The sequence below is a fragment of the Ambystoma mexicanum genome, chromosome 3q (genome assembly GCF_040938575.1).
Source record: "Ambystoma mexicanum isolate Mex_15411 chromosome 3q, UKY_AmexF1_1, whole genome shotgun sequence".
In the NCBI taxonomy this organism is placed as follows: domain Eukaryota; kingdom Metazoa; phylum Chordata; class Amphibia; order Caudata; family Ambystomatidae; genus Ambystoma; species Ambystoma mexicanum.
The window spans coordinates 757,439,531-757,462,363 of record NC_090926.1 but is presented as its reverse complement, the minus strand read 5'-3'; the positions used below and the strand labels follow the sequence as shown (position 1 = coordinate 757,462,363).

At 42.9% G+C, this 22,833-nt stretch overlaps 1 protein-coding gene across 1 annotated transcript in view; it reads left to right on the top strand.

The window, feature by feature from the left end:
* The window catches only part of UNK (unk zinc finger), a 1,622,654-nt gene extending 1,600,039 nt beyond the window's left edge, over positions 1-22,615 (top strand). The window contains exon 16 of the mRNA XM_069654746.1: positions 9,847-22,615. Within this exon, the coding sequence (XP_069510847.1) occupies positions 9,847-10,002 (156 nt within the window). The 3' untranslated portion in view covers positions 10,003-22,615. The remainder of the gene's footprint in view (positions 1-9,846) is intronic.
* The last annotated feature ends 218 nt before the right edge of the window (positions 22,616-22,833 follow it).

The following is a 22,833-nucleotide window of genomic DNA, read 5'->3' as shown; positions in this document are numbered from 1 at the left end:
AACCGTACGCCACATTCCACAGGGATAAGGTGGTGCTACGCACCCATCCGCCATGCTTACCAAAGGTAGTATCTTCATTCCATAAACGAGGACATTGTTCTACCTATGTTATTTCCCAATCTGAAATCTGATGCAGAGAAGGTCCTGCATTGTCTTGATGTGAGAAGGACACTGAAGTTCTATCTGGACAGGACAAAGGAGTTTTGTAAGTCTGATGCGTTGTTCATCACCTTCAGTGGATCAAAGCTGCGCTGTCAGTGTTCAAAAACTTCCACAGTAAGATGGATGATTGCGGCCAATCAGGAGGCTTACAAAGGCCAGAACAAGGAACATCCAGCAAATCTACATGTCCATGCAGTAAGGGCAAAGGCTGGCACAGTGGCTTTCCAGAGGCATATTCCTTGGCAGGTCGTTAGCAGGGCAGCTACATGAGCCTCTCATCCGCCTTTTGCAAGCACTATTGTCTGGACAGCAGTGTGTGAAAGTGTTTTGTTCCCGTCCCTAGTGAGGGACGCCCATGCAGAATTGAGAAAAGGGGACTATGGACTAGGAGTATGTTGGTCACTACGGTGAGTAACTTGTAATATTCCTGTCATTCAAAAGGCTGTAGAAGTTCAGGTCCACAATAATTCGGATTGCTCCAGACTGGACCTGGAGCACTTGGTACCTGGGACTTCTGGACATATCAGTCTGTTCTCCTTGGCACCTCCTAACAAGGATGGACCTGCTATCCACCCAAGATATAAGGAGTTTGATTTCTTGGAGGACATCCTGGATGTCTTACTTTCAGCCAGGAGGCTTGCCACCAAGCCTATCTTTGCACGCAGGTTCTGTACGTTTTCAACGTGATTCAGAGAGAAAGATCTAAAGCCTTTGATTTGTCTAGCCTCTGCTGTTGTGGATTTTCTGTTCTCTTTGCCTGGCCTGCAGATTACCATATGAAGGAGTACCTTGCCTCCATTTTGGTCTTCAAGAGGACCCCGAGCAGGCCTAGGTTTTTACCATCCATGCTGCTAATGCTTGTTTTATGGGGATTAGGTGACTAGTTTCCTCTGTCCTTTTATTATTCCTTTGTGAGATTTGAGACTTGTTTTGATTTTTCTTATAGCGTCTCCCTTTGAGCCTTAACATTCAGGTTCTTTGAGATTTCACATGCTTAAAGCGATTTTCCTGACTTCCATAATCTCTGCTAAGTGGCTGAGTGGATCCAGGCCCTGTCCATCAAACCTCTTTAGCTTGTCTACTCTAAGGAGAAAGGTACCGAAGGTAATACCGACTTTCCTTACCAAGGTTATATTAGATTTCATCTCTCTCAGAAGACTCTTCCACCTAAAGTGGAGGTGAGGTTTCACTTTCTGAACCCAAGAACATTAGGAGAGATGATGCACGCCGGGGCTTGTGTGGGAAAGAATTTTCCCAAGAGGACCCTGTCCAGCTGGATCTTCCTCTGTATTTCAGAGAGTTAAAATCCTGACAGGAAGGAGGTGCCTGAAGTGTTAGACTATTCAACCTGGCGTGTGTCCTTGCTTTGTACGTCTGTCTGGTGGAGATGCAAGTTTATTTTCACACATTCACCAAGCATTACCGTCTAGATAATTTTTCAGGGCAGGATACCCACTTTATTCATGTGTTACTCCAGAGTTTCACATGTAGTTGATGGTTTCTCTATCCTCCTTCCTCCAAAATTCAGTTGTCTGAGAGAAGAAGAAATCCCTTAGAAGAACACATTACTTTCCTCTCAGTAATGCTCTTTCTGTTGGATTAGGCCTTTCACCCTTTCTTCCTCAGATCTCTCAGTTCCCTCTAAACATACCCTACATGAGGGCTAGCTCGATCACCTCTTGCTATATTGTGATCCCTCAGCTGCTACGTTCTATGGAGAAAGGTGGATCTGAGCTCATGGGGTACAGCTGGCTCTATACATAGGGCTCCCGATGTTAAGTCCAGTGTCATGGTCACCCAACAGAGTCAAGCAGAGCCTCATGAAATCCTGTGGCAGCTGAACATTTTCAGAGGACAGCTGCACTGGAAAACGTATTTACGTATGTGTGCATATATATATTTTCACTAACAAAAAACATTGTTAAAGGAACATTATGGTTATGTTGCGCTACTAAAAACCTATCAAATTCTGTGAAAAAATGTTAAAGGGACAACAGGAACACTCCTGTACGACACTGGAGCTTTACAACACCCTTGTAGACTATATGCTGCGCTAAGGACCCTTACCTGCGAAAGGGATTTGTACTGTGCGCGTACTGCTACGCGGTACTCTACAGATGGAAGTTACTTTGAAGTGCTTGGGGGTACTCTGTCCAGGAGCATGTCAATGAGTGGCGTCTATTAAAGTGAGGGCCACCCAACATTTTCCTCTCTGCACGTCCCCTATGGTATCCCTGTAGGTGCTGGCCCTTCCATACCGGCCCTTGCCTTTCGTTCCTTCGGTGGCGTGTGTTACAAGACCCAAAGAAACAGAAATGCACTGGAAAAGGAAAAAGGTAAGTAAACAAAGCTTCTTTCAGAGTTCAACAATGTAAGTGCCAATGAATGAAGGCAGGGCGCCGTGCACCATATATCCTCCACAGATTGTGCGCTGAATAAAAGGAGCTGGGGTACTGTAGAAAACACTGCAGTGCAATCTGGTACAAATGTCTCGCTGTTGAAATAGATTGTTGCCCAACACCTACCACAAACATTCTTGCTATACTTCCAAAAAGGGCAGCAATGCAATTTATGTGGGGCGTGCAAAATCAGAAATGCAGTAATGTTAAGAAGAATGCTATTTGTGGGGAAAAAACTTTGTGCTGTGAAATGTCAGATTCCCATTTGTAAAGTGCGACATTGGCAGAAGTTGTAAAAAGACACAAATACACTTCTTCGCGATGTACCAGGCTTTCTCCATTTCCTGACCAAATGTAAAATAACGCGGCAACATGGGTGTCTGCGTAGTGCCATAAAAACCTATGCAGGAGCTCGCAAACAGGCGCATGACCTGGCCAAGAGCTTCCATCAGCGCAAATGGCATTAACAGTCGTGTTACATGTTTTGCAATTTTCCCTCCACAATGAAGAACAATAATATGGTCTCGATCGCGCATCACCAAAGTGTCACACAGACAAACCAAAATCATCAGTTCATTGTAGATACTACATACGAGTACAAATCCACATGATACAATCCACAATGACCTCCCACTACACATTGTCTTCCGTTCACTGTCAATGTATTTACAACTGCCCCACAAAGCTTACACTGTGGCTACCCTATGCATTTCGCTCGATAAAAACACTGTGTACCACAGTCTTTGCGTGCCATCCACACCCAGAAACCTTAATCACCAGTCCAGTGTCCTCAACAGGCCCAATGCTATGGCCGCCATCTGCAAAAGAAGCATATGTCACACGTATAACCCTGCAACTGCTGCGATGTCCTTGGGCTTTTCGAGCTGTGCGCGTGAGGGAGTGGGGGAATATATTTCAACCAGGGTAGGGGATCTTGTCAGTAGTGGTATCTCTAAAAAAAAGACCTTTTGACATTTTTAAAATTTTTCATTTTTTATAACCACATCCTTATTCGTTTCTAAAGCGTTTACCAAAACAAACCATCATACAGGTTTAAAAAAAATAATCCATTACATTGCATTAACCCCAAACTTACATTCCACTTGTTTCAACATCAACCATAACTCCCCCCACCAGTTCTCTTCTTTCCACCACCTCCTCTTCACGTCCCCTTAAGCCGCTCCATTCCCCTCTCCTTCCAAGAATCCCTGTCTGCAGTCTCCTCTGGATATACAGGTGCATCATATCCTTACATGCACAATGTAAATAGGGCGACCAAACTTTTCCAAACTTTCTGAGGGAGCCTCTTAATATTGCTGTCATTTTTTCCGCATCCACCATGGATGGAGGTCCTAACTTTTTCCTTGTGTTTTATTTTTTTAAAGGTGCTTCCTTAGAAACTCAATTTTTTGTGATTTTTCTAAGTATTTTTCTGTTGTACTTTAGCCCACATGCTTTACAGTAAGGTCTTCAGTGGAGCCTGTATATTGGAAAACAAAATATGATTGCCATTGCTCGACAATGAAATTCCATTAGCATTGAAAAGGTGTACATATCGAGAACCTATTTTGTCATTGTCACAGGAGAACATCCCAGCAGCACTCAAGAAGTTGCACATGCTTCGGTTGATTAGAACCCTTCTGACCTCTGGCTGGTGACAACAATCATTGGAATAGCCCCACACTATTCATGGTGGGATACATGAGAAAAGCACAATGGCAATGGGAAAAATGCGCTTCACTGCTTTCATCAACTTCTTGAGTTGGCGGTACACACAGGAACAAGGCATGGAACCCAGATGGGGAACGCTCCATAATGCATGACCACAGCATACACAGTTGCGAAAGTGCCCACTTGTCGACATTCTCCAGTGACACCGCCAAAATTGCGCCCATTGCCACAGCACCACAAAGTCGTCCACTGCTTCCAATTTGAAATCACAATGAAAGCCTTTTTCTACAGCATACTGGAACATATCTTCCACAAACTCATCACCGACTATGAACACAATGTCTCTGCCCGCCACCCTTACTGCACAGAGTAATGGAACAAAATGTTGCTGCCCTTTCCCGTGATGCACACCCAGAGCACCTGATTGGACAAATCCCACAGTCCCATTACCATTGGACAGCTTGATGAGAAGAGCACAATGTAGCATGTGCGCTTTCCCAAAAACCGCTACAGCTGCGCCCCAGCAACGCAGGAGTAGTCCTTCTTCCATTTCCACTACTGTTGGTCCACCACTACCTCATTGGCTACTATTCAATAGTGACACACGCATCCACCAATCGTATGCAACAGTGTCACTCATGCACTACACTTCACTTGTATCATTACACATTCACACTGCAAGTGTTGTGCCTTTTCAAAGCACGTCCCCTACAAAGTTCAGTAAAAGTATGCACGATTTCTCTTTCCGCATACATCCACATGCCCACCCACAATGTGGCACGTGTAATCCTGACAGTGCCGTGGAATCTGCTACCTTTTCTTGATAAGGGGGAGTGGGAGCGGGGGAAGCAATTTGAAGCCGGGTATGGGGATCGGATCTTCCAGAGTGGCTGTTGAAATGTTTAGGGGTTTTTTTGTTACGTGCTTGGGATCAACTTTTTATTTTTTCTCTTTATAAGCATTTGTTTGCCTCTCCTCACATTTTAACCAAATTCTGCTCAACGCTTCTTGCACAGTGTAAAAGAAAATGGCATTGCCAATCGCGCTCAAATAAATGCCATTTCTACGAAACCACTGGATATTTTGCGACCTCATGATCTCGTAGTGGGTGGCGAACATCTCAGCAGTCTGCATAAATTTGCACATTCTTCTGTTTACAACACACCTTCCGAACTGTGGCTGTGGACAAATTACACTGGCATCGTTCCATACTCCACATGGTGTTATGCATGAGTAGACGACCTTGGCAGTAGGAAAAATATGCATCACTGCTTTCAGCAACCTCTTCAAGTAACGGATTAAACGTCCACACGACATGTAATCCAAATGTAGACTTCCACAGTGCACCACGACAAAATCAAAGTTTGTGACAGAGGCCACATATCTGCAAAGGCGAACCAATCCGCTGAAACTGCACTCATACCCACAGCCCCAGAGAGCGTCCATTCCTTCCAACCCGAAATTACCAGCAATGCCATTTTGCACACTACACCTGTGCAAATGGCGCGCAAAGGTATCATTGACGATAAACACTGTGCGTCTCTCCATCTCTACCAACCTCACGACACAGTAGTGGCCAACAAAGATACCGCCCCTTCCTATCATCCACACCCTCAACACCTGCTTGCCTAATTCCCACAGTTCCATTTCCATGCCCACCATGCTCATAATGGCAGGATGTGGCATGTGCGCTTTCCCAGCTACAACGAGGGCCACAACCCAGTAAATAAGACACAATACTTTTTCCCTTTCCACTGGCATTTTTCCACCACTCCCTCATTGGGTGCTGTTAAAGTATTACAGACGCATGCACCAATCACATACAAAAGCTTGGCATTGCACACTAGCATTTCTGTACACCATTCCAGATTTACCCTTGAACAGTCTCAATACACGTTACTTTTGCTTCCAAAGCACCTCCACCAAAACCTTCTGCTAAACCATCCACGATTTCAGCATCCACAAAGATTGTGAGCGGCACCCAGCACCCCTTTGGCCATGCACACATCAGTCTAGGCCTTGCCCAGGCCATGCACAGCACTATGGATCCATGCATGCAACCATGTGTGCAGCTAACATTATCCACAAACGTAACATACGCAGCGGCACTTCCACCCAACTCCCCCACATCATAACACAGCCATCCACCAAAACATATCACTGTTAGCAGAATCCACAATCATACCACAGCTTCCAGCGCCCTTACCCCCTGCCATTCACAAACTATTGTGTCACTGCCAACCTACCCACACCATCTTCACAACATAGGGCGTACTACAAGAAATCTGCACATATCACATTAATCAAGCACATATAAGCTGCACTTCACCCATACCCTATTCCATTCCCACATTATACAAACGCTTCACCCTATGGCCACACTGCACAACTTCTCACTGCACCATCTCCAGCCATACACCAAATACTGTAGCATATTCCAACTATCACCCCAACAATGGAGCGAACAATGCATGCATTTTTACTCACTTCAGCTGTAGTTGCACATGCACAATGTGCTCCACAACCATTCTCCAAAGATCACCACCCTCTAACTGATGCAGATTCAAAAAGGCATTACTGCCATGGGTATGCTCAAGCCCTGGGCTCTTGAGTGCATGGCCTATGGCCTAGGGCCTTCGGCCATGCACCCAATAGTCTAGTCCTTCAACTCACCCACCGCAACCTGATGCAAGCATGCATGCCACCATGTGCCCTACTGCCGTAATCCACCCACATAGCACAGCTACCCGCTCTCCCACCCAACCTATGTTGTGTGCAATTCACTCCCCTTCTCAAAATCACCTGCCACCACTGCCATGCTTACCCACATTCCGTGACCAAAAAGATGTAGGAGTTTTCACATTTTAAAAAGAAATTCGCATAAGAATGGCATCACGAGAAAATACAAAACAGTGTTGGCACCATTGAAGCATTCTAAATTGTACAACCCATCAAACAGCACAACATGAAATGGTGGTCAAATGTTACACATATACATTTCTGCATGGTAGGTTAACACCAAATTAAATTACCTAACTTCGCAGAAGGTAATCACACAGACCTGGTAGGCAACCTTTGCCACTGCTCTGTAGCAGCAGCCTGGCCAATACATATGTATTGCTGCGGTGCAGCTTCAGCACTGACTGACATGGAGACTGATACCCCCCTCAGTCTGATAGGCAGATGCTGTGTGATGGTGGTACGCTCTGCCACTTGCCTTCACTGGTGGTTCACCTAAAGGGGTCACGTAGCTGTCAGGTCAGTGGATTGGTCTGAGCCCAATCAATGTAATCACCTACCAGGCCGCTGTACAGACAGACTACTTAATGTGTTCAATGCTTTGTCCTGCTACTTGCCGTAGAGTCACAAAAATCACCTGCCACTGTAAAAAGCAATACTATCTGTCACCCAAATATGTAGGCGAAAGCAGTAGCCTACTGCCTAAATCTGTTGGTTTGGCAACTCACCATGGAAAGACGTTGCCGCAAACAGGTTTCCGCACAAGATATCGGCCCTTTCCGACAGCTGCGTCCATTCACCACACAAGGCAGTCGCCTGTCGAGGTACCCGCCATTTGGCACTATGCGCACAAATACTGCAGAACACCTGTCTTCTTCCACCTCATAAAATATGTCACATGAACCACTTCTCACTCCCCACCCTTTCCATCCCTTCTAACCACCAACACATGGCGTACCGTATATTTTCCAGTCCCTTTCGGCGCTGTACTGTTCTCCGATACACCATGGCGGCGGTTCCCAAAAACTTTGACGCACAGCACGCTTCCCTCCAGCCAACCACCGGCCGCACCCACTGTCACCGACAGCACGGCGTCTTGCCGGCCAATGAGACTTTGTTCCACGTATCGAACTGGGTAATTGGTCACGAAACCTCACCCAACTTGCTGTAAAAATTCAGAGCCAGCCGTATACTTTTTTGGGAAAGTTTGGTGAGGATTCCTCCAGGGGGAGCGAAGTTATAAGCCGCCAAAAAAGTGCACTTCCAATGAGTTTAGCAACTTAACCATAACTACACGCCCACTACCGCTGTATGATGAACAAACCGTGGAAAGGTCGAATGTATCCAAAAGGACATTACCTAGAGGCAACTAATTTGGTTGTTTGTGGGTTTAAACGTGGATGTATGATTCAGTTATTTAATTTAATGTGTGATAATGTATTGACTGCAAAGGGTTTGAATGAGCGGCCCTGAACTTGGGGGCATTTAGCCTGGCCTTTGTGGGCAGTGGTATAGTGGGGGATCAACAGTGAAATGGCAGCATTGTCAGGCATGTTCAGTGGGATCGGGTCTGCGCAGGTGATTAGGGAGGATGACGTAAAGACTAAGTAGGCTGTTGCTTTGTTATGCGTGGGGGAGAGCACAATTTGTTTAAGGTCCATGGATCCGGTCGGTTAGGAAAAGCATGCTTTGAGTATGGTTGTCAGCATGAGACTCGATGGTACAAATGCCTGAGAAAGATATTATTACTGTGTGCTAATTTGGCCGAGGCGAGATAGTTGGAGATGTGGTCAATGGAAATTCTCACTCATGTGAGGAGGTCTGGAGATGAGGTGGAAGATTATGGATTCCTTGTGAGATAGGGGGGGAGCGGGCACATGAGTGATCCAAACAAGCTTTTTGTGGGAGACAGAAGGATGGAGCATGGCCAATCTTGCCTGCGGATGATTGGCACTCTGCCTCCTGCCCTTGCTGGCCTGTCGGCATGCTGGATGCAGTAGCCTGGGGTAGGCAGATGTTGAAAACATGGGGGCAGGATGGGGTAAACCATGTTTCGCTCATGAAGAGGGTCTTACGGTTATTGCACGAGGTAAGGTCAGCAATCTCTGCAGTGTGGGCAACATCTGATCGTGAATTGATCAGCATGAGGGGTGTGTGCATTGGTGTTGGATTTGGGCAAAGGGCAATATTGAAAAGGTTCGCTAGAGTAACTTCAGCTGCCCGGGGCTGCCCAGGGTGCTAGGCCATTCAAAGCCTAGCCAATGGTGGGGATATGCTGCGGAGGGAGAAGACACATGGTGATGTCTTTTGGGTCGTCGTCGTAGTAGTAGTAGTAGTAGTAGTAGTAGTAGTAGTAGTAGTAGTAGTAGTAGCAGCAACTACTTTGTAGTCCAAATGCAGAATAGCCGATCTGGCCCTTGGCCCTAACAGTCCCGAACAGGCACACACGGGTGGGGTCCTTGTCTTCCTCCATCCTTTTCTAAGGGTGCTGGCGATGAGGATGCCTAAAGAGGACTGGTGAAATAGGCGGTAGGTCAGAGTAACTGAGTGCCATGAACTGATCATAAGACCACAAATCGGTAAGGATCCCCTGTTGAAGTAGGTTACTTACATGTAACATTTTTAGTTATTAAAAAAAGGGTTCTTCTGGGATCAGACTGGTGCTGTGGAGAATTACTGTTTAAGGTAAGTAACTTTCCATCTTTGTATGGCCAGTATTATTTGGCCAGTTAGTTTTGATCTGTGCCAGTTTTATATCGACTATCCCCGCAGGTCCCAAAGTCTAAATTTTGCCTGACATGCTCCACTCCAACCACCGCGTTTTCTGTTTTGTTTTCGGTGTGGCTTTACCAATGTTTTGTTTTCTCTCCCTCAGGCAGTGTTCCAGATGCAGTCAGTGAAATGCCTCAAGTGTCGGGAACATAACCGTGTTGTGCTCCAATGCCAACATGCAGTGTTGTGTGACCAGTGTGCCAAGGACAGTGACTGCCCCATCTGCCACCCCAGCCGGCCTCATGCTGTTCAGTCGTGACCTTTGGGGACGCCTGTTGGCTCTTCCCACAGGACAGTTTTTAATCCAATTTGTATGTGTACGTTTATAGAGATGACCCATTGTGGACATGCACTTTTAAAAATATTTGCCGTTTTTAATGAATACGAAAGACCCTTGGAATTCTTCTGCGATGGTATTCGGAAAATGAAAAGCAAGCTGTGAAAAACAAGCAGTAGTCTACCGGAAACGTATTTTGCTTGGAGAAATTTTTAAAGTGAAAGGTCAATGAAGGAATACATGGAGAGATTATGCTCAAATTCCCGATGGGTAATGAGACTGAAGGTGTCAATTGTTTGCCTGAGAAGCCGTGATGTTCCCCTGGACCCAATTCTTTCTTGGGCACCAGGATGAATGGGATTGTTCTCTGTAGTCTGGTATTCACTACAGCTGCATTACTAAAAGCTTGCAATGTGTCCACACCTGGGAAGAGAAGATCTGTGTACCTTCTTCACAATAAGGTCAAGTCAGAACATCCATTCCCTCTCCTAACTCTTTTGCCCCAACTATAGAGTATTTGGCATTTCACTTTTTTGAAAGGTGCCACATACTGCGCAAACGTTTCAATTAAACGTGCTGCTGCTGTTTTGTTTCTTTCCAGCAACCTTCCTTTGCACCGGCTTCATCCATTGTATTTACAAGCATGATTGCAGAAACTGGATCAACCTCAGAGTATGGTTGTACGTTGTATACATTGTAATATTCCAAGGCACGCCTTTTGCACTGAAACAAGTATATTTGCGTTAAATGTTGTCGTGCTGGGCACAAAAGAGCTCAAACTTAGACCTGATGCACTCTTCTGGTCCCCATCTCATAGACCTGTGCTAGAGAGGACTTTTGTGCCCTTCCAGTTGTATAGGTGAAATTGAAGTATCTGTTGTGTGGTATTGAGCAAGTTTCGGGCGAATGAACCAACCAGAAAAGTGCAGCTTTGGACAAATTATGAGAACACTTATATTTTTGTTCCATACCTTAATTTAAAGTTATTCCCAGCAAACCCTTCTTAACAATATACAGCTTGAGCAATGTAGATTACTGAAAACCTCAGTGAAAAAGGAGGACATGGAAATATAGGTTGGAAGGGGAGGGCACGTTTTCTGTTATTATCCAGTGATTGTTTAACACTGTGAAGGATTGTTCTGTTTGCAGACTGTAATGAATACAGTCACTGTAGTCTGCAAGGAGATTACTCACCTCCTCCTATCCATTCTCATGTTGCCATTTTAACCTGCTCCCACCGCTGGGACTTTAGTCACGTTGACTACTCTCAACTATGGAGGGCCTAATTTAATATTGTGAACTGAGTTTCCATTTCTAAGACCAAGCAAGATGCATTGCTTTTGAATGGGTTGTTATGTAATGCTGAGATGTGTGTAGCATTGAGTGAAGTTTGCACTATACAATTGAAGACTGGTGACTGGTGGAGAGGGAAGTGGGACCGCCCTGAAATTTCACAGGTACTCAGATTGCACAAAACATTGGTTTGGTTAGGATATTTTGAGAACAAGTGCTTCCCCTTCTCATCTTTTTTATCATGGAATGCCTTCTGTGCGTCTGCTCTTCATTCTCTCTTTGCAGTATTCCTCTTGTTTTCATTACACACCTGTTTAACCCTTGCACTTCTCCCTCAGCTCTTCACTTTGCCTGCGGTTGGCATCGTGCACATATTGATGGTTCATTACTGCTCCAGAATGGTAGCCCCTCTTTCACTCCTCGGATGTACAAAGATGTTGTTAGTTTATTTCTTATTCTGGGACTAGCCGCCGTTCAGGACATACAGATTCAGCCCAGTGCTTTCCTGCTCCTTTTTTTTTTAAGTCCCCCATTTTAGAAACTTTGTATTGTTTATCCACATAAAATATACATGAAGCATCACATGCTATATATAGCCCTGTTAAAAAGTGAATTAAAGGCTTTTGCTCCTCAAATCATGGGCAAGTCCAGGAAGACTGAAGTAAAGATCTTGGGGAAAGAAGAATAGACTTCCTGTCTGCAACCTGCTAATCTCACCACCCAATACAGTTTCCAATCTAAATCCTCCACCTCGGGTTTGTTTTTCGTTACTGCACAGTAAGGCAGCGTGGTGTTCCCTTGATTAACAGGTCCAGCACACAGCATTTTTCCAAAACAAGGAACTTTTAAATTGTACCCGTTAAGGAAATCAATTATGTTTCAAAAAAGGTTACATTGAAGCATTTGATTCGTGAATCAGTTTACACATTCTCCTGAAGATCTACCTAATAGTGGTGAAACAGGTGTAGAGGTGGTAAAGACACAGAAGAGTATTATTTGTAATTTTGGTGTATATCATTTTGGATTTTGAAGTGGCATACCAAAGAGGAGGTTAATATTTAGTTAAACAGTCAATTTTGGATTATGAAAAGATGAATCAAACAAGGAATCAATATAAATTGTGACTTTGAAAAAATAATTTGAGTTGATTTATTGGAAGTTGCCAATCAACTAAGGGGGACTGTTTTTTTGTAATTTAATAACTACACAAACATCTTTTGACATTGCTTTTAGCTCTACTTGTGCCACTTGGCATTCGTAGAGTGTGATGAGTGCTCTGGCGAAAGGTTGGTTGTTAGACTGCAACACCTTTCACTACAGTGAAAGTCAGCCAGTACATGCGCTGCAAGTTTATTACTGCCTCTACTTGTTCTCCAACTACAGAATTTGATCCTTAAATATACATAGATTACTCTATTATTACTTGGCAGCTAAGATTTAATGAATGTCTCTGCTCTTTCAGAACAGGATTTCTGGAGCATTATTTAAGTTTTTTAAAATATATATTTTGAAGTAATTTCGCTTAAGATAAGTCAGTGAGGCATCCTAGTAGTTTTGTCCCTATGCATTCAGGGTGGTGGCAAGTTGACACATACTGTTACCATGCCTGTTTGCCAGCTGAACTAACATCACCTCCTTGTCCAGTGTGTATCTATACTCAATGATTACAGATTGAGCAGCAGAAGGCAGCGAAACATCAGAGCTATGTGGGATTCTGTTTTTTAACTTTATTTAAATAGAGGTGTAGCTTTTACAATTTCTGTATGCTGTATTTCTTCCTTGGATGCGGTCCGTCCAAATGAGAGATGGTGGCACTGGATGGTGGATAGCTGGTATTGGCCTTTGTAAGAGGCCCATAAATTGGCAGTGTGATTCATATATATATTCATATATTAAAGAGAACTATCCCACTGTCAACATTTTTCACTTGTAAAAGTAGCACACATTCAAGAAAAATATGTATTCTCAAAAAACTAAGAAGCACACATTCGTGTGTTGCTCCTTCTCCTTCAGGAATGATGGTATCAAGCCTGAGTGTTGAGGGTGGCATACCTCGTGTGGTGTCCAATTTCTACGCCTTGACGGATCTTTTTTTACTCTTCTTCCAGTTGTAATATCAGAATGATAATGGATCATTGAAGCCTTTGGGCGGAGAGTATTACTTGTCATTGCTAAAATGCAATTGCTGAAAGCCTGCACACCATGTCTGTATAAATAATCAAGTCTCTACAATGGAGCCTCTTAGCAACTGTTCTGCTTTATGTGGACAGCACACTTTCCCATGAGATCCTTGTGCAAACTGTAGTGTTTATTTTTTATTTTAAGAATTCTTTTTGGAGTATATTTCTCTAGGAAACGAGATGCAGTCCCTGCTCTCTGAGGAAACTCTTTTCCGTGAAGTGGACCTCACTACTCATAAGAAAAGGAACAATGTTGGCTCTTTTTTTATTTGTAATCCAGCGAAGTCAATATTGAAGATGATTTAGTTGTTGACTGAAGTTAAATTATGTGTTTTCTTTGACACATTAAATTAATACACCACTGGTCTTTAACAACTTAACAAGTTGGCAGAGCCTTTGGTGTAGACCTGCCCCTCAGGTAAGTGGTCTTAGCTAAGATCCCAATGTCGTTCGAATTATCGTTGTCTGAACTCCTCATCTGACCTTGGATCTGAAACAGAACAGCAGACGACTAATAAAGTACTGATCAATGGCACATACAGAAACAAGTCCTCATCTTGGACACTGCAAACAATACAGCTGAAATCAATTGTACATTTTTTTTCTCCTAATCGGCCTTGGACCCCCAATTGTTCCATAACGTGACATATTTTTCGGGGCAAACAGGAGAGCTATACCCATGCTCTTCCATTAACATGCCATTATCCAGATCTTGTTCCCATTTAGACAACGTGGGATGCTCCCTGGCGCCTCCTTTCATTGTGTCGTTAAGTTTTAAACAATCATGGCATTTGACATGAAGTGCTTTTCTTAGCAGGAATAGGCAGTTTAACCCCAAGTACCCAACAGGGACAATTTTGAATCATCTGTTAGACTGGTCAAGTACTGCTGATATTTGTACTGAGCCCGACTTTTTTAATTTGGGGGCATTGCCACATCAAAAAGTGCCCTGTGTAGTATGACAAAATAAAGAATTTGTATTTGCGGCACAGCCTCATTTGAACATTAAGTCACAGGCATAGTAAATGCTATGAAGGATTTTGAGTTGGCCTAGCCTGAACCTAGCCGATGTTCACTCTCCCCTCTTGAGTCCTCTGTTGCCCTTGTCCGTGACACACGCCGCTAAGATACTGGTACCTCTTAAATAGTCATTTTTGTGTACTACAACAACCAAGACACTATCTATCAATAAGCCACATCACTACTACCCAATGGCAGAACAAGCCTCTAATTGAGATTAAAGTGATGTTTTCTTTTAAATTGCGCCAATCCCACACCAGGTGCAAGGGATTGCAGTAAGGGAACGCACATACTCGAAAACCTGTGACGAAAGACACATCTGATCGTTTTGGAGGAGCATTTCCCTACTGTTGCATAAAGGCCAGGAAGAGACCCTTAGGGATGCACAATGTGCCACCCACAAACTCGCCATTGGTTAGTACAGTGTTGCAAGTTCATGGTGAAAAGCCATTGCACTGAAAAAATGGTAACCTTCTATCCACCTAATCTGACTTCCCTGCAATGTAGAAACATATCTTTTCATGTTTGAAGTTTTTCCCTGTGGGAGCAGTGAGTGTCTTGAAACTTTAGCAAAACAGAGAGAAAGACTTAAACAATTTAAGCCAGTAGTCCTTCACTTAGTCAGGGTAGTGGCTTCTCCTCTAGCCTGGATACACTTTTGAACTTTCAATGCTCGCCTCTACAAAGGTTCTTAAACATGCAAAGGGAAAGGCAAGCTTCTGATCACTCAAATATCCTGAACTGTAATAGCCGTTTTTCAATAAATAAACTGTTCATTGCCTCTAAGAATTCATAAAATAAACTCTGCATATAATTTGTCTCTAACAAGTTACATAGGTGGGCTCCCAACATCTGTTATCGCGCTCAAACAGTATCACATTATAGGACAATGAATAAGACAAAAGCTTGTGGAGAACACAATGTTAAGAAAAAGAGAGAAAGTTGGAAATGATAATAAGGGACCTAAAAAAGTATTGTTTTCCCTTTTTGCACAGTTGTTTGAAAAAAAAAACAATTGTCCTTATAAATTAGAGTACATGATAGGAAGCATTGTATAGATCAATGTATTCATTAAATTTGAATACATCAATAATTAGCATTACATAATATTAACACAACTAAAAAACACCAATACAAATGTGGAAGTCCCATGGGGGTTAACAGTGCAAAAAAGGTGTAAGTTCATCTAGATAATAAAAAGGCAATTTAAAATATATACAACAGAACAACAACAGATCACATAAAAAGTCAAACAAATTTTGGCTTGTGTTTTTATAAATACACTGTAAAATAAACTAGTGTGAAGAATTCTGTTGGTGTATCAGACTACGCAGGGAGTGATTCCGAAGGCGAATTACTACCTGTCTAGGCTGACTTTGAAATGGATCTCATTGCAGGTCTACGTCGAAAAAAATAAAGTTGCATTATTTTGGTCGGGTAATCATGAGTTGTATCTTCCCCTATTAACCATGCAATGATGGCTGTTGGCCTATCTGTCTATTCGGTACCAGTCTATTACCGGACCATTGCCTTCTTCGGGAGCATATTCAATTTATTTGTGGGACCCTCCGGAGGTACTGGGGTGGGAGGGGCTCACATTTATGAGCTTCGCCATGTGTCTGATGAGAGTGGGCATTCAGATCTACACCTGGGCATGCCCATAGTAAATCTTCGATTTCGATACAGGGTTGTAGGGTTCACTTCACCAAGAAGAACAGTGTTTCATGTATGGTAATTATCACTCTGCGACGATATATTGGATACTGAGACATGCTGCTTGTGCCGAGCGATATTAAAATCGGTCAGCTCTCTGGGGTCAAAGGACACTCGGATTGTAAAGGACCATAACTAGAGCAAGTCTGTTCTCAGAGGGAATCCGTTGGCCTCTCTCTCTGCTAAAATGGTGTCTGGCACTCAGGGCAGGGCGTGACTTGTCTAGCTTGTCGAACTGTGCTGTATCGGGTGGCACTAGCGTTGGAAAAATGTGTCTCTAGGCAGGAGTGATGAGAGCTTTCATTTTCTTTATCTATCTCTCAGTATTTGCTGCCTGTGCAAAGTACCTTCAGTTATTGGGTAACCACATTCATCATGTTTCTACATCTTCAACCATATTTGGTAAGATCCTCAACCTTCTCTATGGAGTTAAAAAGTACTGCGACTGATTGCACCATATTTGTTTTTTCATGCATGCTCCCACAATCCTACAATTAGGATGTCCTGTCTTTGGACGGTACTGCGGCAGCTTAGAAGGCCAAGTGCAGTATATAAGTAGTGCTGGCTCTGCAAACTCCCATGATCTGCCCCTTCCTTTTACATCCAGCCAGTTCAATACTATTTTCTCTGTGAATCAGGAATGCTATGCTCATCCTCTGGAGTATTATCATCCAAAGCGTATTTCATGCAGCAAGGAGGGGAAATTCTGGAGCCTTCTTATCTGTTCCATTTTAGTTGCCCCCGTCTCGAGAGGATAGCTCTGGGGCAATCCGCTCGCCCTGGAAGCAAGACGATGCAGAGCAACGCAGGTTTAATCCCCGGGTCCACGCTTAGTAACCTTTGGATATTAAAGGGATAGATCACTCTAAAATATTATTGGCTAAAAACATGGCCCATAATCAAAAATATATATAAAAAATATTTCCCTATGTAATGTTTTGAGCAAATGAGGCTCAAACTCATAAATTTCAAGCACTATGAGGCATCCATTTTGTGAAATGGATGAGCCTCCTGTGCTTCTGTTAAGCTCTGCCTTTGCGGCACTAATGAAGCAAAAGCCAGCCAGCTGTAATAAACAAAATCTAGCACTGGGTGGCTTTTGCTTCATTATTGCCAGAGACCAGAGAATGCAGACAGGAAGGATGCATGTAGGTAAGGGCTTATTTCTTTTTTCTTAATCAAGCACTGCAAATATAAATACAATCTTGTTGTATTTATAAAAACTGTGGTTTCCGTTCTAAGGTTCTGGGGCTCCACCGAACTTTGAGTCACGTGGGCTACCCCGACACAGGGCCCAGTAGACTCAAAGCGGAAGCCACAGCAAAAATAAATACAACTTTGTTGTATTTATGATTGTGGTGGCTTCAGCTTTGAGTGTCCTGGGCTCCCCCGCTTTGAGTCTCCTGGCCTCCTCCGTGTCGTGGGAGCCCAGGAGACTCAAAGCTGAAGCCACCGCAATCCTAATATTTGTAATTGCCGTGCATTTGCTTGTAAGCATTTATGAATACTTAGCCGGCATCCGGCAGAGTTTTCATAATTGCTGCAAATTTCTTTTCTAGTTTCCCACACAAGAAGGTGGCAGCAATTATGAAAACTCCGCCGGCAGCAATTATGAAAACTCTGCCTTTCATTTTACGTTTTCTGTGCTTACCTGGGCTTGGGGAGCCCCGAAAACGTAAAATGAAAGTGAAGGCAGCCTCCTCATGTTCAGCTCTGCTCTGGCTGCAGTACGCAAAAGCTCCCAGTAGGGGGCTTTTGCTGCTTGATTAGTGTCGCCAGGGCAGAGCTTAACATGAACATAGGAGGCTGCTGGAAATGACAAAATGGATGCTCCCATATAAACACTTTGAGCCTCGTTTGCTCAAACATTTACATAGGAACTTTTAAAAAAAAGAAAGACGTTTAATATGTTTTTGATTATTGCCCATTTTTTGGGACAGTAAAATTTTAGTGTGAACTGTTCCTTTAAGTGCATTATAAATAACCAATTAAAACAAAAATAAACAATTAAAATAGTTAATTCTGTCATGCTTTCAAAAAGCATTTTTCTAATGACACGTATTCATTTAAGACCTCCATATATTTTCTCTAAAGGTCCCTTGGCATTTCATTTCATCATGTTGGAACATTACACTGATGTGACTCTATTAGCACTATTTGCCTTTAAACCTGTTTTATTCATTATTCAATAGTTTTTGGGTAGTAGCTGTCGCTAGAATTCCTAATGTAGTTAAATAAGTAAATGGCTATGGTAATGGCTTTTCCTGCACTCTTGGGTCATGTTACTCATTCAGATCACCTGTGGGCCATGTTCCCTCTTTCCTATACCCATGTATCCTTTTGTGGTTACTCTGTGACTGGCAAAATGGTCCCTGAGAAAGCCTGTTTCTCTGACGATCTCTAAAGCAGTGGTAGGTAACTTGTCCTCTCCAGAGTTTTGTCTTGCAACTCTCATCACTCATGTCCAGCAGTCAGTGGTGAGGGTTCATGGGAGTTGTAGGCCAAAATAGCTGGACGGTGACAAGAAATGCAGAACACACCCATGAATCTCAAAGGTTTATCTCAGTAGTTGCCCATTATAGCCCAGGTAGCTTCCTCTTAGTAAAAGGGAGGAGCTTCTTCTGTAACACTTAAACACCCACTGTGAAATAAGGCAAGTCTTTGACTTCTCCAGGTGTGCACTACAGATGTGGATGCAGCTTTAAGAAAACAATTCCTAGATCAGACTGAAAAATGTACTAAAAGATTAAAACATCCACATTAATCACTTCCTCAAGACACACATAAATTATTTCAGCATTGGCACATTTTTAACACAATCCTTACAAAGCAAGATCACTCGTTTTGTAGGAGCAGAGAAGAACCTTACCAATTCAGTTTTGAGGACTTCATCGCCAACTCTAATTTCACCTCTGACCCAAAGAGCAAAAACCTTATAAGATTTGAGGTTGGCCCACCCCTTTGTAACATATCCCAAAAATCCAGTTGCACCAAGGATCTTCTCTTTCATCAATGCAGACCAACATCAGAAATGTTTTTATCTATTTAATAGGTTTTTTATAACTCGCCTAATACCATACCTGACATCGGTTTATAAGCACGGATCCGGTATTCAAACCTCTGTTGCTCTGCGTGGTCTTGGTTCCAAGACCAGCGTGTTGCCCCTGTGCTATCCTCCGTTCACAAATGCTCTGGGTGCCTGTATTGGTGAGCCAAAGCTTTCTACTTATGCTTCCCTCTCTGACACGTTTTTGGCCAACATCAAATCTTTCTCAATCCCAAATCCTGGCTCTCCTGGTACATAACCTTCTAAAGCTGAGATCAGATTGTTTGTTGTGGAATACTGCTGGGCTTATACAATCAAATGATAATTCCAGTATTTGTCACTAAGTTTATTTTTGCCATGTAACAGAAAATCAAGCTACAGTGCTTACCTAAAGACTGAACAATATTTGGAGTCTTTTACTTTGGGCATTTGGGTGGACACCAAAAAGGACGACCCTATGAATGTACAGTTCATCATTTCCATGCAATGAGTCCAGAACACCGCCCTGAGGTTTCAACTGAGACTTTACCGGAAACACCACATTACACCAGCATTATGAATGCTCCACGGCTACCAGTGAAGAAAAGAGTACACTTCAAAGAGCTATGCATTACACAGCACCATGGCGCTGTATTCATCCAAAGGAAAATCATTGCATTCCACCAGGGGAAGATAACTAAGATCCATCAGCAAAGTACTCTTAACAATTTCATAATATACTCAGAAGAGGCAAGGGCGCTCCATTATAACAGCAAAACTATGGAGCTTGTTTCCAAGAGGAATTTGCACAATTCAGGATCACCTAATCTTCGGGAAAACACTAAAGACGTGGTTAGTCAATAAACCAGAACGACCTAATTCCTCGCCACCTAGATCCAAACAACTCCAAGTGAGAGTTGCCTAAAACTGAATGCAAGGCTCCTGCATACATGCCTAGATTAGCATTAATAAGAATAACTCTATGGCTCAAAGCATGAACTACTGAGAACCCAGCAATGAATCGGCCTGGGACTAATACCTTATGCCCGCCCTCTTTCCATGAACAGCAACTTTAGGCCTAGGGCAGCTCAACCATGAGCAACCTGGCCGAACAGCCATCACTGCACTAAGTGCCATACCACATTTCCCACATCGGTTGCGTGTTATGAGGGCATCATCATTACAGCATATCCACAGATCTGAGCCATAGTACCTAGGGGCTCATCATAAAGTATTCACCATGGTCTTTCTGGCTATATACATATACCAACAGTGATCTGCCCTAGCTGTTGCCCTGATGTACTACCGCATGAGCCTGTGTCCTGGGTACAAACCACCTAGAACCAATGCCTCACACAGAACAGAGCTTCTTCCGACCTGCACACACCAACAGAACACCGAAGCTTGCATTTTCCTCTCTCTCCCTGCTAGTCAAAACCAACCTGCCCCTTTTTCAGATCCCATGCAAATGGCAGTGGAGGACGGCACCCCTTAACATAACATGCCAAATGGTGTAGTACCAAACTCCTATGCTGGCGAGAATCACCATTATGAAAACAAAACATTTTGATCTATGTTTTAGCAGGTAGGATCACCACTGTGTGGGTGTTTGTTAGAGTAAATTAAAAAAGACTGTACCCTATCAGCTTACCTGCTTATTCTGTGAATAAACACCAAATGATTGCCAATCAAACCTTTTCAATAGACTTTTTTTTCTTGCATAGGGTTATGCAATATGAAGGTGTAATGGGGCTCCTCCAATTTCTTCAAGAATGTATTAGTTAATAAGGAAAGCCATCTGAGAAGCTCCTGGGATTTTCATTGATGTACATCCGTGGAAATGTATCTGCATCCGGCACCGAGCCACATTGAGTACGATGGCAATGATAAAAACATGTATCCTAAATACCTTCTATTTTAAAATACCAACTAATGATTTTGGATTGCAGGGGACGTTTACTGCGTAGGGCACATAGCAAGAAATATATGCTGAAGATAATATTTTAAAAGTATGAGGTATTCTAATACCACCGTTTTCTACTGTTGCCACCATACTCATGTCCAAAACAATGGGGTTTTACCAAATTCTTATGCAACCAACAGATAGTTACATGGGTTCCTTAACTGTTTAGCTGGTGTTCCCAGAAGACTTAGCATTCTGCCACTTCTCCTTGAATGCGGTGTGCAGCCATATAGATCTGGGTTGATCCCTACCGGTAGAAGTAGGTTACTTACCTGTTAAAAAAGTCCAGGAAGAATGTGTACACTGAGATTCATAAGCAAACTTTCCAATCTTACTGTACTTCAGAGCCAGGAGTTGCCCTCTTGGGCGCTGAACATTCTGGGAGGTCAGATGGGCATCTTCTCATTGTAGTCTGAAGACGTTATAGTGGAATTTTCTTTTGGCTTGCATTGAAAAATTGAAGCAAACATTCTTTGTTAAAAAATATTCAGTGAATTTGCACCCTGTCAGGAAATTATATTTAAATGTATAACTTTTGGCAGGATACCCTTGCTGGGAAAAGATGGCTAGACACTTTGATGAAATACAGTATGTAGTCATCTGTTTTGCTGCCTACTGCAAACAGCAGATGCTCACCTTAGTATCCTTGCTTGCTGCCAGGCTGTAGTGAGAGGTGCTTGCATTTATATTCTTACCTATTCTGAAGGAGAAATGGGTGTTGCTCCCCTCCAGTTCTCCACTTTCTTCCAGCCAGTATTGGTAGATGTTCAACTCTGTATTCCTGCTGCTTCAAGTCTGTGGTAGTAGTGCTTGCTTTAGTATTCCTGTTTCTTTTACCACCCAATAATATTTTCTACCACCCAGCAATGAAAGACTTTCAGTATTTCCACTTGCCACCATCTATGAGTTGAACATATGTTCTTCTCTCCATTTCATACGGTTGGGCATATAAGATGCTTTGCTTCTGTATTTTTGCTTGCTCCCACTCAGGGGTGAGATGTTGGCTTCAATATTTCAACTTGCTCTCTGGCAGATTAGGAGAGACCTCCTACTTCAGCCCAACGTTCACATAATGGGTGATTGTCTAATGATTTGTTTGTTAATCTTTTTTTCTCTGCCTGAATGCTAATACTTGTTCGAACTGTATTGTATCTGTGTTTGGAAAATTATTTCTTGAGCCAGATACTGACCGTGTGAATTGTGGTTCTATTGTCTGGAGTGATTATCCCAGATATCCAGAGCTGTTGTCCATAAACACAGTTCTATTTAATCTGAATGTGATAACTTTGAATGAGAACTGAATTTTTTTTATATATGGAAAAAGTGAATACTTTTTGTAAGAAAAGGTATAAAACCATTTTTCACAATCATTGGAAATAAAACAAACTACTAAATACCTGACTTTGTGCCTTATATTGCTAGTGGTTTCTGTTTTGTGAATAAATATACGCCATTTCAATCATACCTTCAATATCACGGTATGGATCAAATTACTTGGTTATGTATAACTGTTGTGTAGAGCACCCTCATATCCCTCCGGTTTGAAAACCTATACCTTAGAAAACTGTTTATGTAGGTGCTGCTTCTTATTTATTTTTTAGGTCTGACTTGAGTATACT